Raw genomic sequence first — 21,092 nt, forward strand, 5'->3', positions numbered from 1 at the left:
GCACCGGTACCGCTCCCACCGGGCACCGGGAGGCACCGGTACCGCTCCCACCGGGCACCGGGAGGCACCGGTACCGCTCCCACCGGGCACCGGGAGGCACCGACACCGCTCCCACCGGGCACCGGGAGGCACCGGCACCAGCCCCCGTTCCCGGAGCTCCTCCCTCCCCAGCCAGGCCGGCCTCGCACGAGTGGGTCAGAGCAGCTTTATTCGATACTCCAAATACTCGACACAAACAGGCGCTGAGACGGCGCGTGGTACAAAGACACGGGGCCCGACGGGACCGGGCACAACACGGGGGACAGGCACGAGGAAGGGGGGACAGGGAGGGGACACCGTCCTGTCCCCCTGGCCTGGGCTGTCCTGTAGCAAGGGGCCCAAGAGTTCCCTGGCACCAGCAGCAAACGGCACGGGGGGATCACCCTCTGGGCCAGAGGGGCTCAGCTGTGCAGGAGGATGAGGAGAGGACACAGGGCCTGGGACAGGGCCAGGCAGCAGCCGAGGTGGTCTCAGCCACAGTAATCTCATCTCAGAATCCCCTCTGCAGGGGCACGGGGCAAACCTGTCCCCTCACAGCACCCATGAATGAGATCTTGCACCCCCAAAGCAAAGGGGAGAAGAGGATAGTGCCCAAACCCCCTAAGAACGTGCAGGAGGCAGCAGAGCTCCTGGCAGTCAGGACAAACCGCTTCAAGAATAGCCCTGGAAATGTGTTTTGCTCAGTACACAGCCCCAGCAGCCTGGGGACAGCCCCGGCCAGGAACACAACACCCAGGGACAGACAGACAGACGCTCCCCGTGTGGGACAAACCAACCAGCTGCTTGCCACCATCCCCCATAGTGGCCAAACACCGAGAAAACAAGATTTGGTCTGAAATTTTTAACACAAAGGAATAACAAAAGCATCTCTGCCAAACCCAGGGCTCACAGCCCCAACGTGAACCAAGAGCAGCCAAACAACACAAGTGTCAGCAGGATCTTTCCCTGTCATAACTTGGTATCTTGCTCTTAACTCCAGATGAAAACCAAAGTTCCACCCTCGGACTCAGGACTGTAAAGCTGTCACGGGGGTTAGGGAGGGCTGTGGTACAGTGAAACTGATCCCAGAGTGATTCATTTAGAAATCCCATTCCTTGGGGAGGAGCAGGGAGGGAGGGACAGGGCTGTGACAAAAGCCCAAGTGGCCACTGCCTCGCAGGAAGAGCTCCCTGTGCCACTCCCTCCACATTAGGAATGGCTTTCTCCCAGTAAAGCAGAGGTGCGTCCCCAGGGGCACAGAGGCCACAGACACTGGGGGCTCCCCAGGATTGTTTGCGATGGCTCTAAAAGGCTGTGAGAGGGAAGAGCAGCTCCTCACCTGCCAGTGGATGCATTAGGCACAGAGCAGAGCGGGGGCAGAGGGTTCTTCCAGCTCATTAAGGCACTTCAGCATCAATCCACTTCCTCTGCAGCCTGAATCACAGCCCTCTCCCAGTGCTATTTCAGGGGGACACAAGGCTTAAGGCTTCTGGGGTAACAGTGCCCAGGAGGGGTGTTTTTAGTCTTTTAGTGTTGCTTTATTCCTCAAGTCATGCTGGCTGCTGAAAGACACTGCTTGCATTTACCTGAGGAAAGCAGGTCCTGCTCCAAGGCAGTGACACCTCGATGTAAATGCCAGCAGTGTAACTGGCACAGCTGCCTGCCTGTGGGACCCACCTGTCCCACAAACACTGTGATAACACTCTGGTCCCACTGGTCACACAGGACCTGCACAGGGAGGTTATCAGCAAGGTCAGGGCATACATTTCCTTTTAGATTTTAACTGTCACATTTGCATGTTCAGCATTTGACATGCCTGGGAGGCGAGTCAGAATTCATCTCCCAGCATCAGAGACCACAGCAGCTCCAGCAAACACAGCATAAAACACATTCCACAAGATCAAAGCTACTGCAAAGCCTGACACGGAAGCCCTGAATTATCCCAGTTAGCCAGTCAGCAGCTGAACACTTCTGGCAAATAAACCCCGATTCCTCACAGATCAGATGAGTCACACATCCTGTACCCGAGCAGAGGGATGGTAAAGTGCTGAATAGGCTTAGGGCTGTAGGAGCACAAGACTCCTGAGAGTTTCAAGTCTGCATTCCCTGCCTTACTTTGGGAGTGTTCTTTACTGGGTGATGCAGTTGTCTCCCATGTCCTGAGCGTATCTGTCAGATATTGCAGTCCTCAAGTCCTCCACCTCCTTGTGAAGCTGTTTTACCTCCACCAGTTTCTTGGCCAGTCCATCAGGGCTCAGCAGGTCATCCTTCTCCTTCACAGGGTACTGCACAGCTGTGGGGTCAGAGGAGGGAGTTTCCTCACATGCAGTTCTCAGCAAGGATCACATGCATTTGCAAGTCAGCCAGAAAAACCAACTCACATTTGCAAAAGAGGTTCTACTTAACGTTCAGTTATTACAACATGCACCTTTGAAGCAAGCCAACCACAGAAAGAGCATTCAGAAGCCCAGAAAGAGGAGAACTTTCCATGCTCCAAGTGAGTTATTTAATTCTGCCACAGCACAAGCACAGAGAGGTTTGTTGTGTTAGTCAAAAGGAAATGTACTTACAGTGAATGCCCAGGAGCAGAGAGAGGTTGGGGTCCTTGCCCTGAGCCCTCTGGGTGACAATGCTGTAGACAGACTGCAAATCCTGCAGACAGCTGGCCAGCTCCCCGTGCAGCTCCTGGGCCAGGTGGGCCGTGTCAGCAGGCAGGGGCTGGGCCGTCACCTGCGCCTGCCGGAGCCGCTCCTGCAGCGTCAGGTTCTTCTCGATCAGCTCCTGGTTCTGCAGGGACAGCTGGACACACGGACACGGCGCCTCAGGGGCGGCACAGGCACGACGGATGCGCTGCTCTGGGACGGCAGCACTGAGGGCAGGAGCTGCTCCCAGCCCTCCAGGCCGTGGCCACACGGGGATGGGATCACATGGGAAGTGCCCCATGAAACTGCTCTGTCCCCACAGAGGTCTCTGCAGTGAAAGCTTCCAGGGGCTTGGCCGTGCCTTGTCCCCAGGGCTGTCCCCGAGGGTGGGCTCTGCCCGAGCCCTCAGCCCAGGCTGTGCTTGGGCTCCAGTTCTGCCACCTCCAGCTGGGGAGCTCGGCCTCCTCCATCTCATCCCCGTGAAATTCCTGAGGCACAGCCTGCTCCTCCTGCTTCCCAGCAGGGCACAGCTCCTCTCACAGCCCTGACAGGACAACTGACTGCACGAAGCAGGAGAGACTGAGCTGCTGACTAAACTCGGGGCTTTGCTAAAAGACATTCCACTGTTCATTCAGTGCTACACCCGGGCACTCCAAACACCCCCTGACCTCTTTGACGGCAGCCCGGAGCTGCTGCAGAGCATTTTCCCTTCTCATCCCCTCCTCTTTCAGAGCTTGGCTTGTCCCCTCTTCCTGGGCCACCTGTTCTTCCAGGTTCTGGAACAGACCATGGGAACACAGTAAGTCTAACTCATTCCACAGCATATTCTCAGGTCCTGGATCCCTCCCTGTCACCTCTCACCTTGACTTGCAAGGATAACTGCTCCATCTTCTTCTGCTTTTTGTCCACAATCTGCAATTAAAAGCAGAGGCATCAGAACCGGCCACACAGATCCAGTAATACCACCAGGAAATTCTCCTTTGGTAGGACAGCATTTCCTTCTCTTTTCTGTCCATTTACTGCTCCAATCACAGATGCTCTTAGGAGTGGACTTGGATAAAAAGCACCATTAGATTTATCAGCTAAAACCAGACCAGAGACGTTGTATTCTTGTGGTTTTCCTCTCCCCTCTCCTGCATTCTGCAGCTTCTCCCCAGCATTACTGGAGAAGTGTGTGGTTATCATGTAAGAACAGCTTTTACAACCCTGCAGTCTGGAATTCCAGGAACTGCTGCTTCAGTGCAACCGTGTCTTTAAAAATCCCCGATTTCATCTGCGAGCCTGGTGTGACTCAGGGGAGGGAAAAATGTGTGATTCCTGACTGGGACAGCCCCTTACCTTCCTGAGGCAGTCACACTCCTTCTTGAGAGAGTCATGTTCCATTTTCTGCCTCTCCCCATCCTGGGCAGGGGGTCCTCTCTCTGCATTCTTTGCATACTGCTGCAGCTTGTCCTGCAAGCTGCAATTACAGAACAACATGGGGAAAACCAGTTTTATTTACGATCTCTCCCTTACTTTAAATGAGGGAAACAATATGAGGAGTGAAATGAATTTCAAATCAAATGTCAGGATTGCCCTGTTTGCATCGCAGCCCACCACCTGCCAGGGCTGTGCCTCCCCTTCCTTGTGCAGCAATTCCTGCAGTGCCCTCATGAAGCTGGTTCCTGGTTCCCACCTGCGCACGGTGGACAGCAGCTCCATCTCCTTGTGTTTTTGGGTTTCCAGCTGCAGCTCTTGCTCCCTGAAAGCAGCCTGGACATCTCCAAGCTCTGTTTCCAGTGCCAGCACTGTTTCCTGCAGGGCAGCAGTCTTCAGTTCAGAGTCCTTCAGCTGCAACCAAAGAGGAATAAATGTAACTATAGAAAAGTCACCTGAGCAAGTATGTGAAGAGCCACCACTGCAGCTCAGAGGAAGTTTTACCTTCTGACTCTGTTTCTGGTGGTCCTCAAGGGTTGGCAGATCAGCCAGGTATCGTTCCAGGGTCTCAATTCTCTGCTGTCTCTCTCTGTTTTGTTCAGATTCCTTCTGGCATTTCTTTTTAAGGTTATTAATGTGTTTGTCTCTTCCCTTTACCTGCAGGGACAGTTACAAACAAGTTCAGTTTATTTAATTTCTTATTTATTCTTCAGTCTTCTGTTAGCTCACTCATTTAGCTCTTTGCACACCACACAATGCCAAAAAACAAGATGCCCTTAACTCTTCTCTGCTCATTTAGCTAAAGACAGGCATTTTCTTGGTTAAAAGAGGAGGCACTGAAATGCTGCTAACTGCAGGAGGAAAGGCTTTTGCTTGTCATCCATAGTCTACAACGAGATGAGAAAACACCTTCTGTTACAGAGTGCCACAGAAAAGCTTCACCTCAGCACTATGCTGACAAGAAAACGCCATTTCTAGAGCAACAGGCCCATACCCTTTCTTCCTGCTTCTTCAACTCCTCTGCATGTTTCTGCACCGTTTCCTTCAGGGACTCCCGGACCAGCTTCACGTCCACCTCTGCAGCAGCCAGCTTCCTCTCCAGCTCAATGTTCTCCTTGCTGAGGGCCTCGGTCTTCTCAGTGAACTGTGCTCGCAGGAAGGTGTTCTCCCGCTGCAGCTCCTGCAGGCAGGGACAGCCCCTCAGTTTGGGGGGTTACAAACCTTCCCAGGGCTGTGTCCTCATCCTTCCCAATTCCTAAACATCCCTCAGCCCATCTGACACACCCTGGAACAGCACCTGGCAGTGCTGACAGGTGTTGGCATCACCAGCACACCTTCAATCCAACCACAGGCCCTCAGGAAATCTCAGGGGGCACAGAGGTGATGGTGACTCCACACAAGGGATAATTTATAATTTGACTCTGCACAGTCCTGCCCAGCAGCAGCGGCAGGGCCAGCGGATTCAGGCTGTATTTCTCACTGACACCTGCTGTACCTGCATCCTCAGCATGTAGACATCTCCATAGGATGCTGGGCAGCCCAGCAGGGCACTGTGGACCTGCAGTTCACTCTCCCGGACCTTCTGTTCCAGCTGGGAAATGTGCTGCCTTTGTCTGCAACAAAACAGGCAATTCACTGTTCTCAAACATAGAGAGCAGCAGCACAACACAAACAGTGCCACCAACACAGCACTGCTGCTCCACACAGTGACAAGCAGAGCAGAAACACAACTCTGTAACTCAGAGCTCACCTGCAGAGAAATAAAAAAAAAACCCTTTTTTGCAATTCTTATTAACTTTTCTTCCCTTCTCTCCCTTCAAAACCCTTTCCCCAACCATGACTGCAGGTAAAACACCCAAGCCTTGCATGTTTTGGAGGATCCAGCTTGACTCTGGAACTTAGGAGTGGAATGAACAGACAACAGATGACTCAAAGTAAGGAAGAAAAAGTATTTACAGTCCAGATGCTGAAGGTACTTTTCATTAGGACTTCCTTTGGCAAAAAGCTTGTGCACCACTAGCCCTAGGTAAGAGAAATGCTGTTTGCCAGCCCAAAGTTACAAAAACCAAATTTAAAATAAAAGTCTCAAGGAGCTCCCAGAAAAGTCCTTAAGCAAAAGAGGCAGTTTTATTTTGACATTCCAGATAATCATGACATGAACAGAAATTTTTATCCCTTGTAAAACACAGAAAACCATAACTAAAATTAATTTATTCGAGTCCTTCAGGATCATCATCCTAATTCCAAGAAGGAGAGAGGAGCTCAGGTTGTTCTCTAAGGCCCTTACATTGTTCTTTGCAACAAAACAAGATCAGCTGGGCAAAAGGGACTCTGAGAAATGAGCCTTCCTTGGTGCTTTCCAAACCTTTCCAAACAGACAGGGACTGGAGTCTTTAAGCCTCACCTGTCAATGAGGAGCTCTTTCTCCTTGAGCAGGTTTTCATTGAAGTTCAGGATATTGATCCACTGAGCTGGGTCAGGTGCAGGCAGGGATGGGGAATACATCGAGGAGTGGGGGCAGGTGCCTCCATTTTGTAACTGCAAGGGGAGACAAAACAAGGAGGGAGAGGTCTGTGCCCCACAGGGGTAATTGCAACACTGCTGGAGCTATTTTGCACACTGTGTGCTCATCTGCATGCCAGGGCACAGCTATTTCAGTCTCTGTTGATGTCCAAGAACAAGAAACTTTCCCCAAGCACAACTGGAGATTAACAAATAATTTTAGATCACTGTGCTAGCTCACTGGAAACAATTTGTCTCTATTAGGGCACAGCTGGTGGGAGGTGGTAAACAAACAGTTTCCACCTAATAAAATGCTGCGTTTTTTTCCAAAAACTCTTTCTTAGACACAGAATAAAGCTATTCTAGACACTGTTTAAAGTCTCTTGGCATGGTTTTCCTTCAGTTTTTATCAGACAGGGTATTTCAGCTCTTGGTGTGGCAGGTGGTGCAGCCCTGTAACACAATCCAGGGCTGCTCTGCACACACAGTGTGTCAAACGATACCTGTGACACCACAAGCTGTAAAAACACACCATTAGGAGACTCTGGGTGTCACTCAGGGAGAAGCAGGAGACATTTTCCTCCTGGCTCCTTAGTCTGGGACTACAATTCCTGACTAAAGAGATAAGGAAGGGTTTTGAGTTCACACAGTCACAGCTGCCTACCTGCATCTGCTCCACCTGCAGCCGCACTTTGTCCAGCTGCTGTTTCCAGGCACTGAGCTCGCAGACTCCCTGGTGGGGGTGCAGTGTGCAGCCTTCCTGCATCCAAACCCGGCCTGGGGGAGCTGCTACAGGCTTTGGATAGAAACTGTTGGCCTGGAGTCCTGCCGCTGGCATCAGCCTGGGCCACGTCCCGTCCCGGGGCTCGCAGGCTCCGTTGGGCCCCGGCGCCTGTTTGCCCTCCGGCAGCACCTTGTAATGGTCCCTCCCCGCCTCAGAGCTGGGGGTGAACTTCTGGCACCTGTGCAGAGGGTCAGCGCACACACTGTCCACAAAGAGAGACTGGTTAAGGGTCTGCTCCATGGCAGGGGTGTCGAACTTCCAGGCGTCCTCTGCCCTGGTGTGCTCCGCAGCAGGAGGCCAGGCGTGCTCGCAGCCATTCTCCCCTGTGGCCCGGTACAGACGCAGGAGGTCCCTGGGGGGCACCTGGGAGGATTTCCCGGCGTTCAGGTCCCCGTTCCTGGCCAGCCCTGGGGCAGAGCCTGGCACGGCAGGCTTGGCAGAGCCCTGGGCACAGCCCTGCTCCCCTGCAGGGCACAGCTTGGAGGGCGAGGCACCCAGCGTGGAAGGCATAACGTGGGCTGTTGGAATGGTCACCTGGGTTTTGATGGGGTGGAATGAGGAACCGCTACTGGAATTGCAAGAGTCTAGGGGGAAGAAGAAGAGTGATACGCTAATTAAGGTCCTGAAAATACAATCCTCCAGTGAGCTTTCCAAAATGATTTTAAAACCAGCTCCTTTCCCACTGAACACGTCCTCCTAAGCAGCAGCATGACTCAGGCACACCTGCCTTCCCCCTCACTACAAGTTTCAGGAACCTGCTGACCTTCTCCTATCAGCACAGGAAGAATTTGAGTTTAATCCATATTTTTAATCCTTGTAAGTCACTCTAGCATAATCTTGAATCAACAATGATATCTTTCTCTAGGTTTAGAAATCGAGTCCTTGATACTGAATAAAAAGGCTGAGACTTACTGAGCTGCACACTGAGCCCGTGATCCTGCTCTGCCCGTCCCACGGCTCAGCGACTCCGAAGTGTGAGCAGAGCTACCAGGAGCCTTCCCTGAGCCCATGGTGAGCCTCCAGCATCGCTGACCCTGAGGATCTGACCTTCCAGCTCCTCCAGGACATCACGGCAAGAGCCTGTCCCAGGGCTGGAGCAATGGCTCTCACCTATGGCCACAGGAAGTGAGACAGAGCTCCCGTCCTGCCAGCGCGGCACCAAACCTGGCTGCAGGCAACTCAGGGTTATTCTTAGCAACTCTCACATTTCAATACAGCAACAGCAAGGGCTGAGAAAGGCAAACAGCAAAGTGCCTGTTCCCGCTCCTTGTCCCGAGACGTTCTGTGTCACAGAAATTCCAGGTTTCTCCCAGGAACACACACTTGATTTCCTCATGGCTTTGGCCAAGGGCCCATCCCCATGTGATGCTCCCACCTGTTCGTACCCTCCAAGCATTGCTACAACAACGAATAAACGCTACGATTTGAATACAGCCCAAAGCAGACGCTGCAAAGACCAAAATCACACCCCAGGAGAACTGTTGCAATAAAGGCACTCAATCCTTTCATCAAAAATGAGCAGTGAGGGCAGAAAATCTCTCAGCCATTGCTTGGCTGTGCCTGGGAACTCCAGAGAACACCATGCCACTGGGCAGCTGCAAGCACGTTCACCTTGGCAAAGAGAAGGGACAGCACCATTTCCTTTTACAGCCCCTAAATTTATCCCCTGGTGTCACTGTCAGGAGCCCGAGTTCCCTGACCAGCACCTCACGTGGGGGTGCTGCAATCAGTTCCCTGGGTGTGCTGAGGGTCCTTACAGCAACATTTCTGACTAATGTACTGAGCTCAGCGTGCCCCAGCAGCAGCCAGGGCTGCAGGTCACCCTGGGCTCTCACAACACAGCTGTGACATCACCAGGGCTGTTTCCCAAAGGGAAATCAATCACCTGCCAAAGGGGTGTTTGATTATCCTGAGAGAGGCCTGATGGAACACTTCAACACCAGCCCGTGTAGTATTTCTAGCAATGCCTCCAACAGCCAGCCCTGCTAAAGCCTCCATTCCACTGGCACATTACGAAGACCTACAGCTCATTCCAGAGGCTCCCTGGAACACTCGGATGTGGGAAGTGTTTTAAGGAGCACCACAAAGTCCCTCATTACTGAAAAGAGAATCAATGAAGATTAAAAAAAAAACCAAACCCAGGTGGAAAGGATTGCTGGGAGCAGGAATTTCACAGTGTGCCCCAGCTGAAGGCCAGGCTGCAGAGTTCTCAGCCTCAACACTGCAGAGTCAAACACTTCTGCACAAAGGCACCTATAAATTATTTCCTTTTAAAAATATGCTAAAAATCACACAACAGACTTGTTAATAAACCTGTCATTGGACAACAAGAACCAGCAAGTCACCAAGGCGGCTTTGAGTCAGCTATGAGCACTGCAGTGAGACAATAACCAAGCTCAGAGAAACACCCAGTCCCCTCCTCAGTTGGTTACACCCCAGACACACGGATTTGAAACGGTTTCAGACATTCTGAGCCATTCTGTGCCCTGCAGGTGTGTTACAGTGTGGCCCAGGGGTGTTACATTGTGCCCATCACCTCGGGTGCTGTCGGAGCAGGAGGTGCGGGTGCCATCCCCGGGGTAGCCCTGGGACTTCACCGGCCTCTTCCACTCAGCCTCCAAAAACCTGCTCTTCTGGCAGCTGCTGGGGTCTGCAGAGAAAACAAACAGGGATGTTTATGCTTTAATTAAGCCACATGTAATTACCAGTGCTTCCAAACCCCGAACTGGCCCTTGCTTTGCTCCCCGTGTTCCTGTTAGAAAAATTTCCTTTTGCAAAAGGAAATGGCAGGAGGCACAGGGAAGTCAAACAATATCAACAGGAGACTGAAAAACAATCTTGGTAAGGAAGTCAGAATGCAGAAGCTGTAAATTATACTCCCACTGATTGTTTTGGTCATGTTACACCCAGCTGGTGCTCTGACTAAAGAGGAGCAGCACAGCAGAACTGGGCAGGTTAAAGAGGTGTTTTTGCATTAACTCTAAAGAACTCTCCCCGATTCATCAGCTGACAACTTAGGGGAGAAATTCCTTATCAAATGATTGCTGAAAAGGTAGGCAAGGGTAGAAAATAAGACTTTTTTGAACAAAAGGCTTCTGGTAGAGAATCTTCTGAGGGCCACGTGTCTCCTCAGAGAAACTGAAACAGGATCCAACAACAGCAGGGCTTTGGAGAAAGGACTGTCCTTACCCAATGGGTTCTTCTGCAGGAGCCTCAGGTCTGCATCTTTCTCAGGAGCAGCCATCTCATCTATCTAGAGAACTGGATAAACCAATAAAAATCTTATTTTGAGTATAATCCACACCCTGTCCCCACTAACCAAGCGAAGGGTACACACACAGCAGCTATGCATCAGAGTAACACAGCCTTTAGTATTAGCTAATTAATATTTAATTAGCTTCTTCTAATTTAATTTAGTATTTAATTAGCTTCTTCTCCCAATAATACCTGCTTTTTCCCTGCAACAACACTTAAAAAACCAACCCTTGTAGGTTTTCTTTATGCCTGAGAAAGGAGAATTCCTCTTTGCACCATTCTCCAGGTATTCAGCAGCACCTTTCAGCTGTTATCCCCAAGGCAGGTATTTATGGAGCATCTTTCACCACGGTACCAGCACGCTGAATCTGTGTCTACAGAGACTGAAAATTTCTCTTTAAAAGTCTTAACTCTCAACCAGATCATTTCTGCCCTCTGGAGAGGTCACTGAGCAACTACATGAGGAAAAAAGTCCTTCAAAAATCAGCCTTGCTGTGCCATAAGTAGCATTTTTTTATCTGCCCAGAGTTTTGGGTTAATTTACCTATTTCTCTGAGTGCTTCAGACAGGGAATTTCCTGTCTCTGATAATGCAAGTGCAATTTACATCTACACAGTGGAAATTCAAGGCCTCTACAAACCCACTCAATCCTCAATGAGCAGCTGTTACAGATTTCTGTTAAGCTGACTCAAAGAGCTCAGAGAAGACATTAATTCCTAGAAAACATTCATATACACAGATGTTACAACCTAGGAGAAACACTGGGAATACAACAGGATAATGAACCAGAAACAGCATTTTACTCAGCAAAGAAATGAAACACTTCTACATCAATGTAGTGCTTATCATGGTTAATTTAAGTAGGGTTAATTTAGGCAGATTTGCCTAATTTTAGGTAAATTTCAGACGGGCTGGAGGTCCCGGTCCTTGAGGGTGGGGTGGGGGGACAGCCCCTGAGGGTCTGGGGGCTGCGTCCGTCAGCACCTGATCCAAAGCCGGCGGGGAAGGGGGTGTCGGTCCTGTGGGCCCGGTCCCTGAAGAGGAGCCCTGAGGGGCTGGGGCGGAGACCATGAGGAGCTGAGAGCCCGGTCCCTGCAGGGCTGGAGGCTCCGGGGCGTGGTGCCGGTGCCCGGTGGCGGTGCCGGTGCCCGGTGGGGCCGGGGCCGGGCTCTGTCCCTCACCTGCCGCCGCCGCCGCGCCTCTCCCGCCACCCCCGCGCGCCGCGACCGTTACCTCCGCCGGCGGGAGGGCGGGGCGGCGAGGAGGGGGCGTGGCTGCGCGGCATCCCCGCCAATCGAACGCTTCGGCCACGCCCCCGACAGTGGCTCATTGGCTCACCTGAACGCTGTCCCCGCCCCCACCGCGCCGTGCAGGGAGCGGCGCGCTCTGGCGGGGGAAGAATGACCGCGGGCGGCACCCGTAGGGCGGGCGCTGAGGGAGCTGGGGGGGCTCAGCCCGGGGAAAAGGGGCATCGGGGAGATCGTCTCGGTCTCCACAGCTCCCCGGCAGCACGAACAACCGGACAAGAGGATACGGCCTCGAGTTGCACCACGGGAGAGTGAGGTTGGACGTCAGGAGGGATTTCTTCATGGAAAAGGTGGTTAAGCACTGGCACAGGCTGCCCGGGGCAGTGGTTGAGTCACCATCCCTGGGAGTGTTCAAAAACATGTGGATGTGGCACTTGGAGACGCGGTTTAGTGGTGAACGCGGCGGGTTTACAGCTGGACTCGATGATCCTTAAGGTTCCTTCCAGCCTAAACAATTCCATGATTTGATGATTTCAGCGCCCAGAAAAACCACGGCGCGATCAGGCCCTGTCAACACGTTTATTTACAGCAGAAGAGCCCGTGGCCGGGCCGGCTGGCAGCACCACAGCGGGGGCTCGTCCCCCGGGAAAATCCCCCCCTTGCCAACCTGCAGCCAAGGCAAGGCGAACTGGGAAAAACGAAGACTGTCACAGAAGCCGCTTCCCCCGCGGGATGGCCCCTCTGGGGGCTGAGCTTTCCCAAACGCGTTCATGCCCCCCAGCACGGAGCACCCACCGCGCTCCCATGCCGCCAGTCTTGCGGGCACCGACCCACGCCAGGTCCTGGCAGGGTGTCAGGGCTCAGCTGCCTCGTGCTGGGCGCTGTGCCGGTCTCCGGCATCGCCCTGGCCCTGCTGCCCTGCCCAGCCCTCCCGCAGCTCCTGGTACAGCTCCTGGTGCTCTTCCTTCCAGCGCCTGAACGTGTCCGAGGTGAGCGCCGCCTCTCCCAGCAGCTGCTCCAGGGCCTGCAGCTCCGCCAGCTTGGCCTGCCCGGGGCAATGCGCGTTTTGTGGGGACACCCACGCGGGCAGGGGGCACTGGGGAGGGGTCTGGGGGCCGCGGGGTCCCACCTTGAGCGTGCTCTGCAGGGCCCGCACGGCGTGCACCCTCTCGTTGATGTGCGGGTTCTTGTTGCGCCGCAGGAAGGACTTGCGGCACTGCTCCTGCGTCAGGAAGCGCCGCTGCCCCATCAGGGACACCCCGCCCTGCCTCAGGCACCGCATCAGGCTCTCCAGGTCCTCCCCCGCCGGGTCTGGGCACGGAGAGGGGGCACTGGAGCAGGGGGGCAGCCCCCAGACCCCGCAGGGCTCCCCCGTGCACGGCCCTGCCCCGAAGGTGTGGGACCATGGAGTGTTTGGGCTTGGGAGGGACCTTCAAGATCTTGTTCCACCCCTGTCATGGGCAGGGGCACCTTCCAGTACCTCCCAGGGTGCTCCAAGCCCTGGCCTTGGACACTTCCAGGGATCCAGGGGCGGCCTGTGCCAGGACCTCACCACTCACAGAGGAAAGACCATCCTAATGTCCAATCTAAACCTACTCTTTTTAGTTTAACTCCATTCCCCCTTGCCCTGTCACTCTGTGCCCTCATAAAAAAATCCCTCTCCATCTTTCCTGTAGGCTCCCTTCACCCCACTCAAACACACCCCAACTGGAGCTACCCCCTGGCACACCCACAGGCCAAAGGGAGGGACACAAGGTGACAGGGGGCCACATGTCGCCTCCCAGCACTTACCCATGGGGGAGCAGGGCCGGGGGCTGCCCTGGGGGCTGCTGGCTGCGCTGCTGGCTGGGGAGAGCTGTGCCTTCTCTGGGGTGTTCTGCAGCCTCTTCCTTGGCTGAGGGAGAGATGGGGCGGGAGGTGAGACAAGGATCCCTGTCCCTCTGTCCCCACGGTGTCCCCCAGGGCCACTCACCGAGTCAGATCCGTGCCTGGGGAACTCATCATCGGGGTCCTCGGCTTCTGTCTCACTGTAGCAGTCTGGAGGCCATGGGAGAAGACAGAAATTCCCTCCCAGGGCTGAGAATCATCCCAGCCACCCCTCAGGGAGCGTTTGCCACATTCCCCCAAATCATGGGCCAAGCTCCCAGCAGTCCCACGCCAGGGCTGTGGCACCAGGCCCCACTACCCCATGGGGACCCCTTCCACCCCAGGACAGCCTCATTACCTTCCTCCTTGTCTGGGACTGCCTGCTGGGCCAGCGTGTACTTTGTTTTGGCTGTTACCAGGTGACTGACCCACCTGGGGAGGGAAAGGATGGACAGACAGGGGGACGAGGGTCCTGGCCAGCCCAGGCCGGTGGGGCTGGTGCTGACCGCTGGCTCTGTTACTCACATGCTCAGGTCAGCCAGGGTTTCAGCAGCAAAGACAAAGGGCTTGTATGTCTGGTGGCACAGCTGGAACACGCTGAGGACAAGGGGGTGGCTGCCTGTGCTGCTGTGGTGACACAGGGCCAGCCCCAAGCCCCCTCCAGCCTCCCCAGCACCGCAGCCCCCCCATCCCAACCCAGCTCCAGTCCTCAGCCTCGTCCCAGATAACACCAGTAACACAGTGCAGGCCTTGCTCAGAGTGTGGGCACAGTATTGCAAGGTGCCAGCCCCATGGGGACCTCACCAGCCCCATGGGGACCCCAGCAGCCCTGTGGGGACCTCACCAGCCCTGTGGGGACAGGCAGGTGGTTTCCAGCAGGCCTCATCCTTGGGACAGAATCCCCACCAGCTAGGGGTGAAAGTGAGACAGACCCCACTCACTATTTCTTCTTCTGCTCCCTGGTGCTCTCCAGGCTGTAGGTGGCCACGTTGATGAGTCCTGCAGCCCTCTCATCCTGCGGGGTCAGGGACAGCCGTGTTTGGCACCACCCCAGGGAATCCCAGCTGCCCAGGGACACCCAGTGCCCCCACTCACATTGGGGTGGTTGTACCAGTAGAGCGTGTGGCCCTTGAGCACAAACCAGCAGCGCTTCCACTTCTGGGCCATGAAGCCCACGTGGTCCTTCTTCTTGAGCAGCCACCCATCGCAGTCCACCCGGCCCAGGTCCCGGCACGAGACCCGCCGGCGGCTCAGCCTGGTCGCCACTCCTGCACCACAGCCCTGGGGGGGTCAGGGGAGGGCAGGGGGAGCAGAGCCCCCCCGGGACAGCCCCCCAGCCTGACAGGGCTCTGCTCACCTTTTGGTCTGCGTCCCGTGCGGGGGCTGCCCTGGGCGGGGACACAGAGAGGAGATTTTGGTGACAGTGCAGGAGGTGAGGGCAGGGCAGTGTCCGCTGAGCCTCCCCAGCAGCACCACAGCCCTTAGGGACCCCCAGAGGGACCCCCAATTCACACACCCACAGCAGGGGCTCCGAGGGAAGCCTCTGCCACCCCCCAGCATGTCCCCCCCAGCTCTCACCTCCCCAGGGAGCTGGCTGGGCTCTGTTCCCCCAGCCCCCGTGGTGGGGGCTGTCCTGGGGCTCAGCTCTGTGGCACAGGGCTCAGTGGCAGCAGGGGTGCTCGGGGGGGTGTCCAGGGGGGTCTCCAGGGGGCTGCCCCTGTCCCACACCTCCTCTGCAGCACCTGTGAACAGCGAGCGGGGCTGCGGCCTCCCGTTCTGGGGGGAACTGCTCCGTCCCCAGCCACCCTCTGCTCCCATCCTACCCTGTGCAGACAGGCTGGGCAGCTCCTCCACAGCTGCCCCGGGCAGCCTCGGATCCCGCTCGTCCTCTTCCTGCTCCTCGTCACTGACGGGATCCGGGGCAGAGTCTGGCCCCGAGTCCAAGTCGGCCGCAGCGCTGGCAGGGAAGGGGACCCCTGAGCCCCAAACCTCCCCGAGCACTGCCGGGCCCTGATCGACCGCGGCCTGGGCACCCAGGGCGCTCCCTGGCCCGGGAGTGGGGCTGAGGGGACGTGCTGGCAGAGCTCCAGCTCAGCTCCAGCGGCCTCCCCAGCTCGGCTCCTGCCCGCGCGGCCGCTGGCTCTCCTCACGCCTTTCCATTCCGGGATGGGAGAAGGGGCATGGCTAAATATAGTTCCAACCCCACTAACACGTTACCAAGTGAATGAATTACAAACCCCCCCCTTTCTTTCATTCCTTAAGACTCTTGGCAGCTTCCCGGGCTGCTCACAGGCAGCTGCCACACTGCTGGCACCTCTCCCCCTAGAAAAGGGCTGGGAAAGGGCCCTGGATGCACCCAGACATCTCCTTGCTGGCCAGATTGGGGGTGTTGGGGTGTCGGGATGGGGCTCACCTGGAGGTCAAGGACACGGGGCTGCCCGGGCTCTCACCGCTCCTGGTGCCAGGGGAATCTGCAGCATCCAAAAATGCTTCTGGGAGCTGTGGATGGAGTGTCAGTGCCAGGCCCATCCCACCATGGACCCCAGAGCTTTAGGAATCTCCAGTGTGATGGGAGATGCCAGCTCTGAGCATCTCGGCCTGGTTCCCAGCACAGCCCAGTGCGGCACTGGGGCTGGACTGGGAGCACTGGGGTCACTCACCTGCTGCCTGGGAGAGGGGGGTGAGCTGGGCACGTCGAGGGGGATCTTCTTCAGCACCAAAGTCACCCTGTTCCCCTTCTCCAGCAGCTTCCTCGCCAGGTTGACAGGTGTCCAACCCACCTGCAAATCCTGGGTGAGCTGTGGGCCACTGCCCCGGCCCCACGGATGCTTTATCCCCCAAACCCACCCCAGCCACAGATCCCACATCCCCCAAATCCTCCTGGCAATGCCTCCTGTGTTCCCCAGACCTTTCCCAGCCCTGGCTCCTGCTTTTTGCTGCTCACAACTCCTGCATCCCCCACCTCATCCCAGTGCTCCCCGAGCCCTCCCAGCCCTGCAGCTCCCTGTCCATGTCCTCCCTGCCAAATCCAGCAGCACCCTCGAGCCCCTGACTTACCACGACCTGCTCGTTGACCTGCACGATCTCATCTCCGGGCAGGATGTGGCCCCCGTGGGCAGCCAGGGCCTGGGCAGAGGTGGGGGACAGTGGGGTGCCCAGTTCTGGCTTCTCTCCCTCCCTCCCTCCCTCCCTCCCAAGCTAATCCCACTCAGGATCTCTCCTGAACAGGAAGAACCAGGGGCGTTAACCATTAACCTGACTTTGCACAGCACCCCCCAGAGCTGCTGCTGGGCTCGGGGTGCAGAGGGGGCTCCCCCATGCCCGGGCTGTGCTCACTCACGGGATGAGTTGCACGGGCACAGCCACAGGCAGCCCGCCCTGCTCTGGGTCAGGGGAGGGCAGGTTAGGGCCCTGAGGGGTTCACAGGATCCCATGGATGGGGGGTGTTCCCCACAGGGCATAAAAGGGGCAGGGGGTGACAGGGAGGGGCAGCCCCTCACTCACCCCTGAGGTGGTCGCAGACACGAAGTGCAGGCAGGAGCTGGTGGAGGTGATCTCGAAGCCCTGGGGAGGCCAAGATGGGGGTTTGAGCAGGGGGCTGGGGGTCCCGAGGCACAGGGGGGCACTGGGGTGGAGGGGACTCACCAGTCTGGCAGAGAGGAGCAGCTGGGGGCTCCCCAAAAGATCAGAGGGTGGTGTTGGGGTGTCAGGGGATCCTGGGGGGCTGCTCCATTGGCTGGGGGGCAGCGCTGGCGTGTCAGAGGCTGCTGGGGAGCTCTGCCACAGGCCGAGGGGCAGTGTTGGGGTGCTGGGGGACGTTGGGGGGCTGCCCTGTGGGCTGGGGGGCAGCGCCAGCCCCACACGCTGCAGCACAGCCCTGCGGTCCAGCAGCGCCGGGGGGCTGCAGCCCACGATGCTCTGGCAGATGCCCACGATGTGCTGGCACTGCGGGTGACAGCGGGGTGTGAGGGGAGCCCTGGCAGCCCCCCGGGCCTGCCACCCCCTCCTCACCCCCACTCACAATCTGCAGGATCCCACTGCTCCTCTCGGCCGCAGGAACGTCCTGGGGGCAAGATGTGGGGATGAGCACGGTGGGATGGCTCCACGCTGTGGGGTGCCCCCCTGCGCCCCATCTCCCCTCAGCCCAGTTTTTGCCCCAGCTCCAGACAGCCCTGGGCACTCACCGCCTGCAGCGTCTCTGCCAGCTGGGCACAGAGCAGGATGATGTCCCGGCTGGCCGAAAAGTCATTGAGGGTGGAGAAGAGGTACCTGGGGGGAAGACAGCGTTGAGCCCCCGGAGTGGGGGGCACCCAGCACCAAGGGGTGCCCTCACCTGCCCCAGACCTGTTGAGCCAGGAGAAGAGTTCCTTGGCAGCCCCAACCAGGTCGATGACTCGGGCCAGGAGGGTGAGGGAGGGCGGCTGGGGGACATCCCCTGCTGACAGCCCGTCCTGCACCAGGCCCTGGATGCCCTGTGCCAGCTCCTGCAGCCTCTCGGTCAGTGTCCGCAGGCTGGTGCTCGCCAGGCCCGTGTCCTGGGGGGGACAGAGATGCCAGGGCATGGACAGGCAGGGTGATCTCCTGGGTGCCTCCGCACCCCCGCCTTCAGCCCACGGTGCCCCCACGTCCTTCCCTCTGTCCAGCTCAGGGTTTCCTCAGAACCCCCTTCCACGGAGTCCAGGGTGCCCCTGTGTCCCCACAGTGCAAGGTGACCCCATCTGCCCCCTTCCACCCAGCCCAGGGTGATCCCACATCCTCCTGCTTCAGCCCAGGGAAGCCCCATGTCCCCCTGCTCGTCCCTGGGATCCCGCAGGCCCCGGGATGCCGGCACTCACCAGTTTACGGAGCTGCTCGGTGGCCTCCAGCAGCAGCTCCTGGTGTCCCAAGGGCCACACGCCCAGTGCCTCCAGGAGCCCCGCGTCCAGCCCCAGCAGGTCGGGCCCCGAGAGCCCCCAGGCCTCGAAAGGGTACCCCTGCACCGCCGCGTCCAGCCCTGCCACACATCAGTGCCCCTTGCCAGTGTCCCCGCTGCCCCTGGCCGGGTGACCCCACGGGTGTCCCCTGGCTGATGGGACGGTCCTCTCCATGCTACGAGTTCACCCGGCCTCAGCCTAGGCGGTGGGAACGGCCAGACCCCTTCCCGCGCCGCCCCCCGCCATCCAGGGCATGCCCCTCCCAGGAAGGAGATGAGGGACGGGAAGTACTGCCACCCCCAGCCACATGTCCCCAAGCCGGGGACACCCCACCCCAGAGCCCGAGGGCAGCCGGGGTCTCACCTCGGAGCCAGGCTGCCACCTGCGCGGGGCCCCAGGAGCGCAGGGGCTCCATGGCGGCGGGCGCGCAGCGGCGGCGGGCGCGGCTCTCACCTGCGCCGGGCGCGGCCCCCACCTGCGCCGGCAGCCGCCGCCCCATTGGCGGGCCCGGGTGCCGCTCAGCGCCGTGCCTGCCCAGGACGGCCCCGGACCGGCCCGTGGGGCGAGGCCCCGGTGAGTCACAGCCCGGACGGTGACACACGGCCGCTGGAAACCCCGGGAAACGACAGCCGCTGTACGCAGCGCGGCCTGAGGCCGGACGGCACTTGTGACACCAGTGGGGGACCCCCAGGTGCCCTGTGGGGACAAAGTTAGGCCGCACAGACCCCCAGAAGAACCTGAGGGAAGCCCCTGCTCAGCCCTGGAGTTTTTGGGGTGTCGCCCCCCCACTCAAAACATGACTCACACCCCTTTGCAAGTGGGGAAAATGAAGCCGCCCCACACAGGCCTGCAGAGGGGTTCACCCAGCCTTCAGCCTCCCCCAATCCACCCTGGGCCGGCCCTGGCTCCCCCCGCCTGCACCCGGCTGCCCGAACCCCCCCGCCCGGCGTGTCCGCTCCGGGGAGCAGCGGGCGCTGATCGCGGCTGACAGCCGCTGCTCCGCGCCCGCCCGGTGCTGCGCCCTGCCCCCGGGGCCGCGGGGCCGCCGACAGACACGGAGCCCGTCTCCGAGCTCGGGGGGTCCCAGCCCCGCTGCTGCCGCCCCACCGGGCCCGGGCCCGCTGCTCCCCGCCACGCCATGATCATCCGGCCCCGCCGCCTGACCCCGGGGTATTTCCGTCTGCTGCAGGTAAGGGGCGAGCAGGGCTGGGGGAGCCCCCGGGAGGAGCCCCCGGGGAGCCCCGGGATGTGCCCGCGCTGCCCACCGGGCCTGCTGGCCGCCGGAGCTGCTCCCGGCTGTGTCCCAGCTCCACGATAGCAGCCACGATGCTGCCGATGGGGGCCCACAAATGCTGCGCGGGGCACCCTAAACCCCACCCTGAGATGCCCAGAGGGGCGCAAAGATGCCCCCATTGCCTTTACACCACCCAGTGTGATGGGAACACTGAGGGCATGGCCCCAGACCCCCGTCCCCGTGGGCTTTGGGGTACTCCAGTGCTCCCCTCTGTTCTCTGTGTCCCCACAGATGCAGCTGGCAGCGGGACGTGGGGCTGAGCCGGGGGGGCGGCTGCTGACCCCCCTGGCCCTGCTGCTGGCGGCCGCCGGACTCTGCCTGTCCCTCTACAGCGCCCGGAGAATGGCTGACCCCGCCAAGGCCCCCCCGGAGCCGTGAGGAGGGGGCTGGGGGGGCCGTGGGGACATCCCGGGGGCGTGTTGGGGTCCCCCTCTACCCTCCGGCCCCCGCCCGAGCGGAGCTGCGGCCGCTTTCCAGCTGACCTGCGCCACATCCAGCCCTTCCCAGCACGCCCGGACATGCCAGGGATGCCCCGGGGCTGGGGGACACGCGCCTGTCCCCGCCCGTCCCCGCCTTGGGCAGCCGGGATGGGGAACGGAGAAGTCGCTTCCAGCTCCGGAGCTGCCGGCTGAGCCCCTGCCCGAGCCACGGGGGGACATCGGGATCCGGCCACCAGACCGGACAGACAGAGGGACGGCAGAGCCGGGAGCTGCACCCCTCTCCACCCCCCACGGAGGCAGCGGGGCCCGGGGGCCCCACTGGTGGCCACGGAGCCCCCCGGTCCCCATGGGAACGTGCCGAGGCTGCAGCCCCGCAGGAACGAGGCCAGCGCCGCAGCCATTAGGTAACGGGCAGGGGGGACACGGGGCCGTGACGTGTCCCCTGGGCTGGCACATCCCGCTGGGATGGCGCTGGGATGGCGGCCGCAGCCTTCCCTGCCCCCGCAGAGCGGCGGGGACCATATCCGGGCAGGCTGCGTGGAAATAAACCCTTCCCTACCCAGCACAGCTGTGTCACTGCTCTTGTTCCCTTCCCAGCACACTGCCAGTGCCCAGCTTGGCAGCAGGGATGAATCGGGGACACCCACTCCGAAGGGATTTGGCGGCATTGTCACACAATGTCCCCTAAGGGGCACCAGCAGCAGCCGTGGCAGAG

At 58.6% G+C, this 21,092-nt stretch overlaps 2 protein-coding genes across 4 annotated transcripts; both read right to left on the reverse strand.

Moving 5' to 3' along the window:
• Nucleotides 1–133: 133 nt before the first annotated feature.
• Nucleotides 134–11,918, reverse strand: CEP85 (centrosomal protein 85). Of its 3 annotated transcripts, none has more exons than XM_066204460.1 (14): nt 11,602–11,918; nt 10,552–10,623; nt 9,899–10,012; nt 7,243–7,946; nt 6,481–6,614; nt 5,572–5,689; nt 5,071–5,256; nt 4,581–4,733; nt 4,336–4,490; nt 3,999–4,119; nt 3,522–3,572; nt 3,329–3,436; nt 2,589–2,817; nt 134–2,311 (listed from the first exon to the last, which is right to left on the reverse strand). In XM_066204460.1, exons 2-14 carry the CDS (start codon nt 10,604–10,606, stop codon nt 2,148–2,150), a joined length of 2,292 nt encoding a protein of 763 aa, XP_066060557.1. In that variant the 5' UTR covers nt 10,607–10,623; nt 11,602–11,918; the 3' UTR covers nt 134–2,147. The 3 variants fall into 3 exon arrangements, with proteins under 3 accessions (XP_066060557.1, XP_066060558.1, XP_066060559.1); XM_066204461.1 differs by lacking the exon at nt 11,602–11,918 and adding an exon at nt 10,846–11,013; XM_066204462.1 differs by lacking the exons at nt 9,899–10,012; nt 10,552–10,623; nt 11,602–11,918 and adding an exon at nt 8,275–9,887.
• Nucleotides 11,919–12,088: 170 nt separating this feature from the next.
• On the reverse strand, nt 12,089–19,058 carry CNKSR1 (connector enhancer of kinase suppressor of Ras 1). The gene is made up of 21 exons (XM_066204414.1): nt 19,007–19,058; nt 18,566–18,723; nt 18,075–18,265; nt 17,915–17,999; nt 17,752–17,793; nt 17,376–17,675; nt 17,235–17,294; nt 16,788–16,856; nt 16,391–16,510; nt 16,144–16,229; nt 15,554–15,687; nt 15,309–15,472; nt 15,088–15,118; nt 14,826–14,998; nt 14,672–14,745; nt 14,256–14,327; nt 14,089–14,162; nt 13,837–13,901; nt 13,656–13,758; nt 12,994–13,175; nt 12,089–12,909 (listed from the first exon to the last, which is right to left on the reverse strand). Exons 1-21 carry the CDS (start codon nt 19,056–19,058, stop codon nt 12,718–12,720), a joined length of 2,427 nt encoding a protein of 808 aa, XP_066060511.1. The 3' UTR covers nt 12,089–12,717.
• Nucleotides 19,059–21,092: the final 2,034 nt, after the last annotated feature.

Source organism: Chamaea fasciata, unplaced genomic scaffold, assembly GCF_029207755.1.
Source record: "Chamaea fasciata isolate MVZ Bird 193981 ecotype frontalis unplaced genomic scaffold, bChaFas1.0.hap1 SCAF_26, whole genome shotgun sequence".
In the NCBI taxonomy this organism is placed as follows: Eukaryota; Metazoa; Chordata; class Aves; order Passeriformes; family Sylviidae; genus Chamaea; species Chamaea fasciata.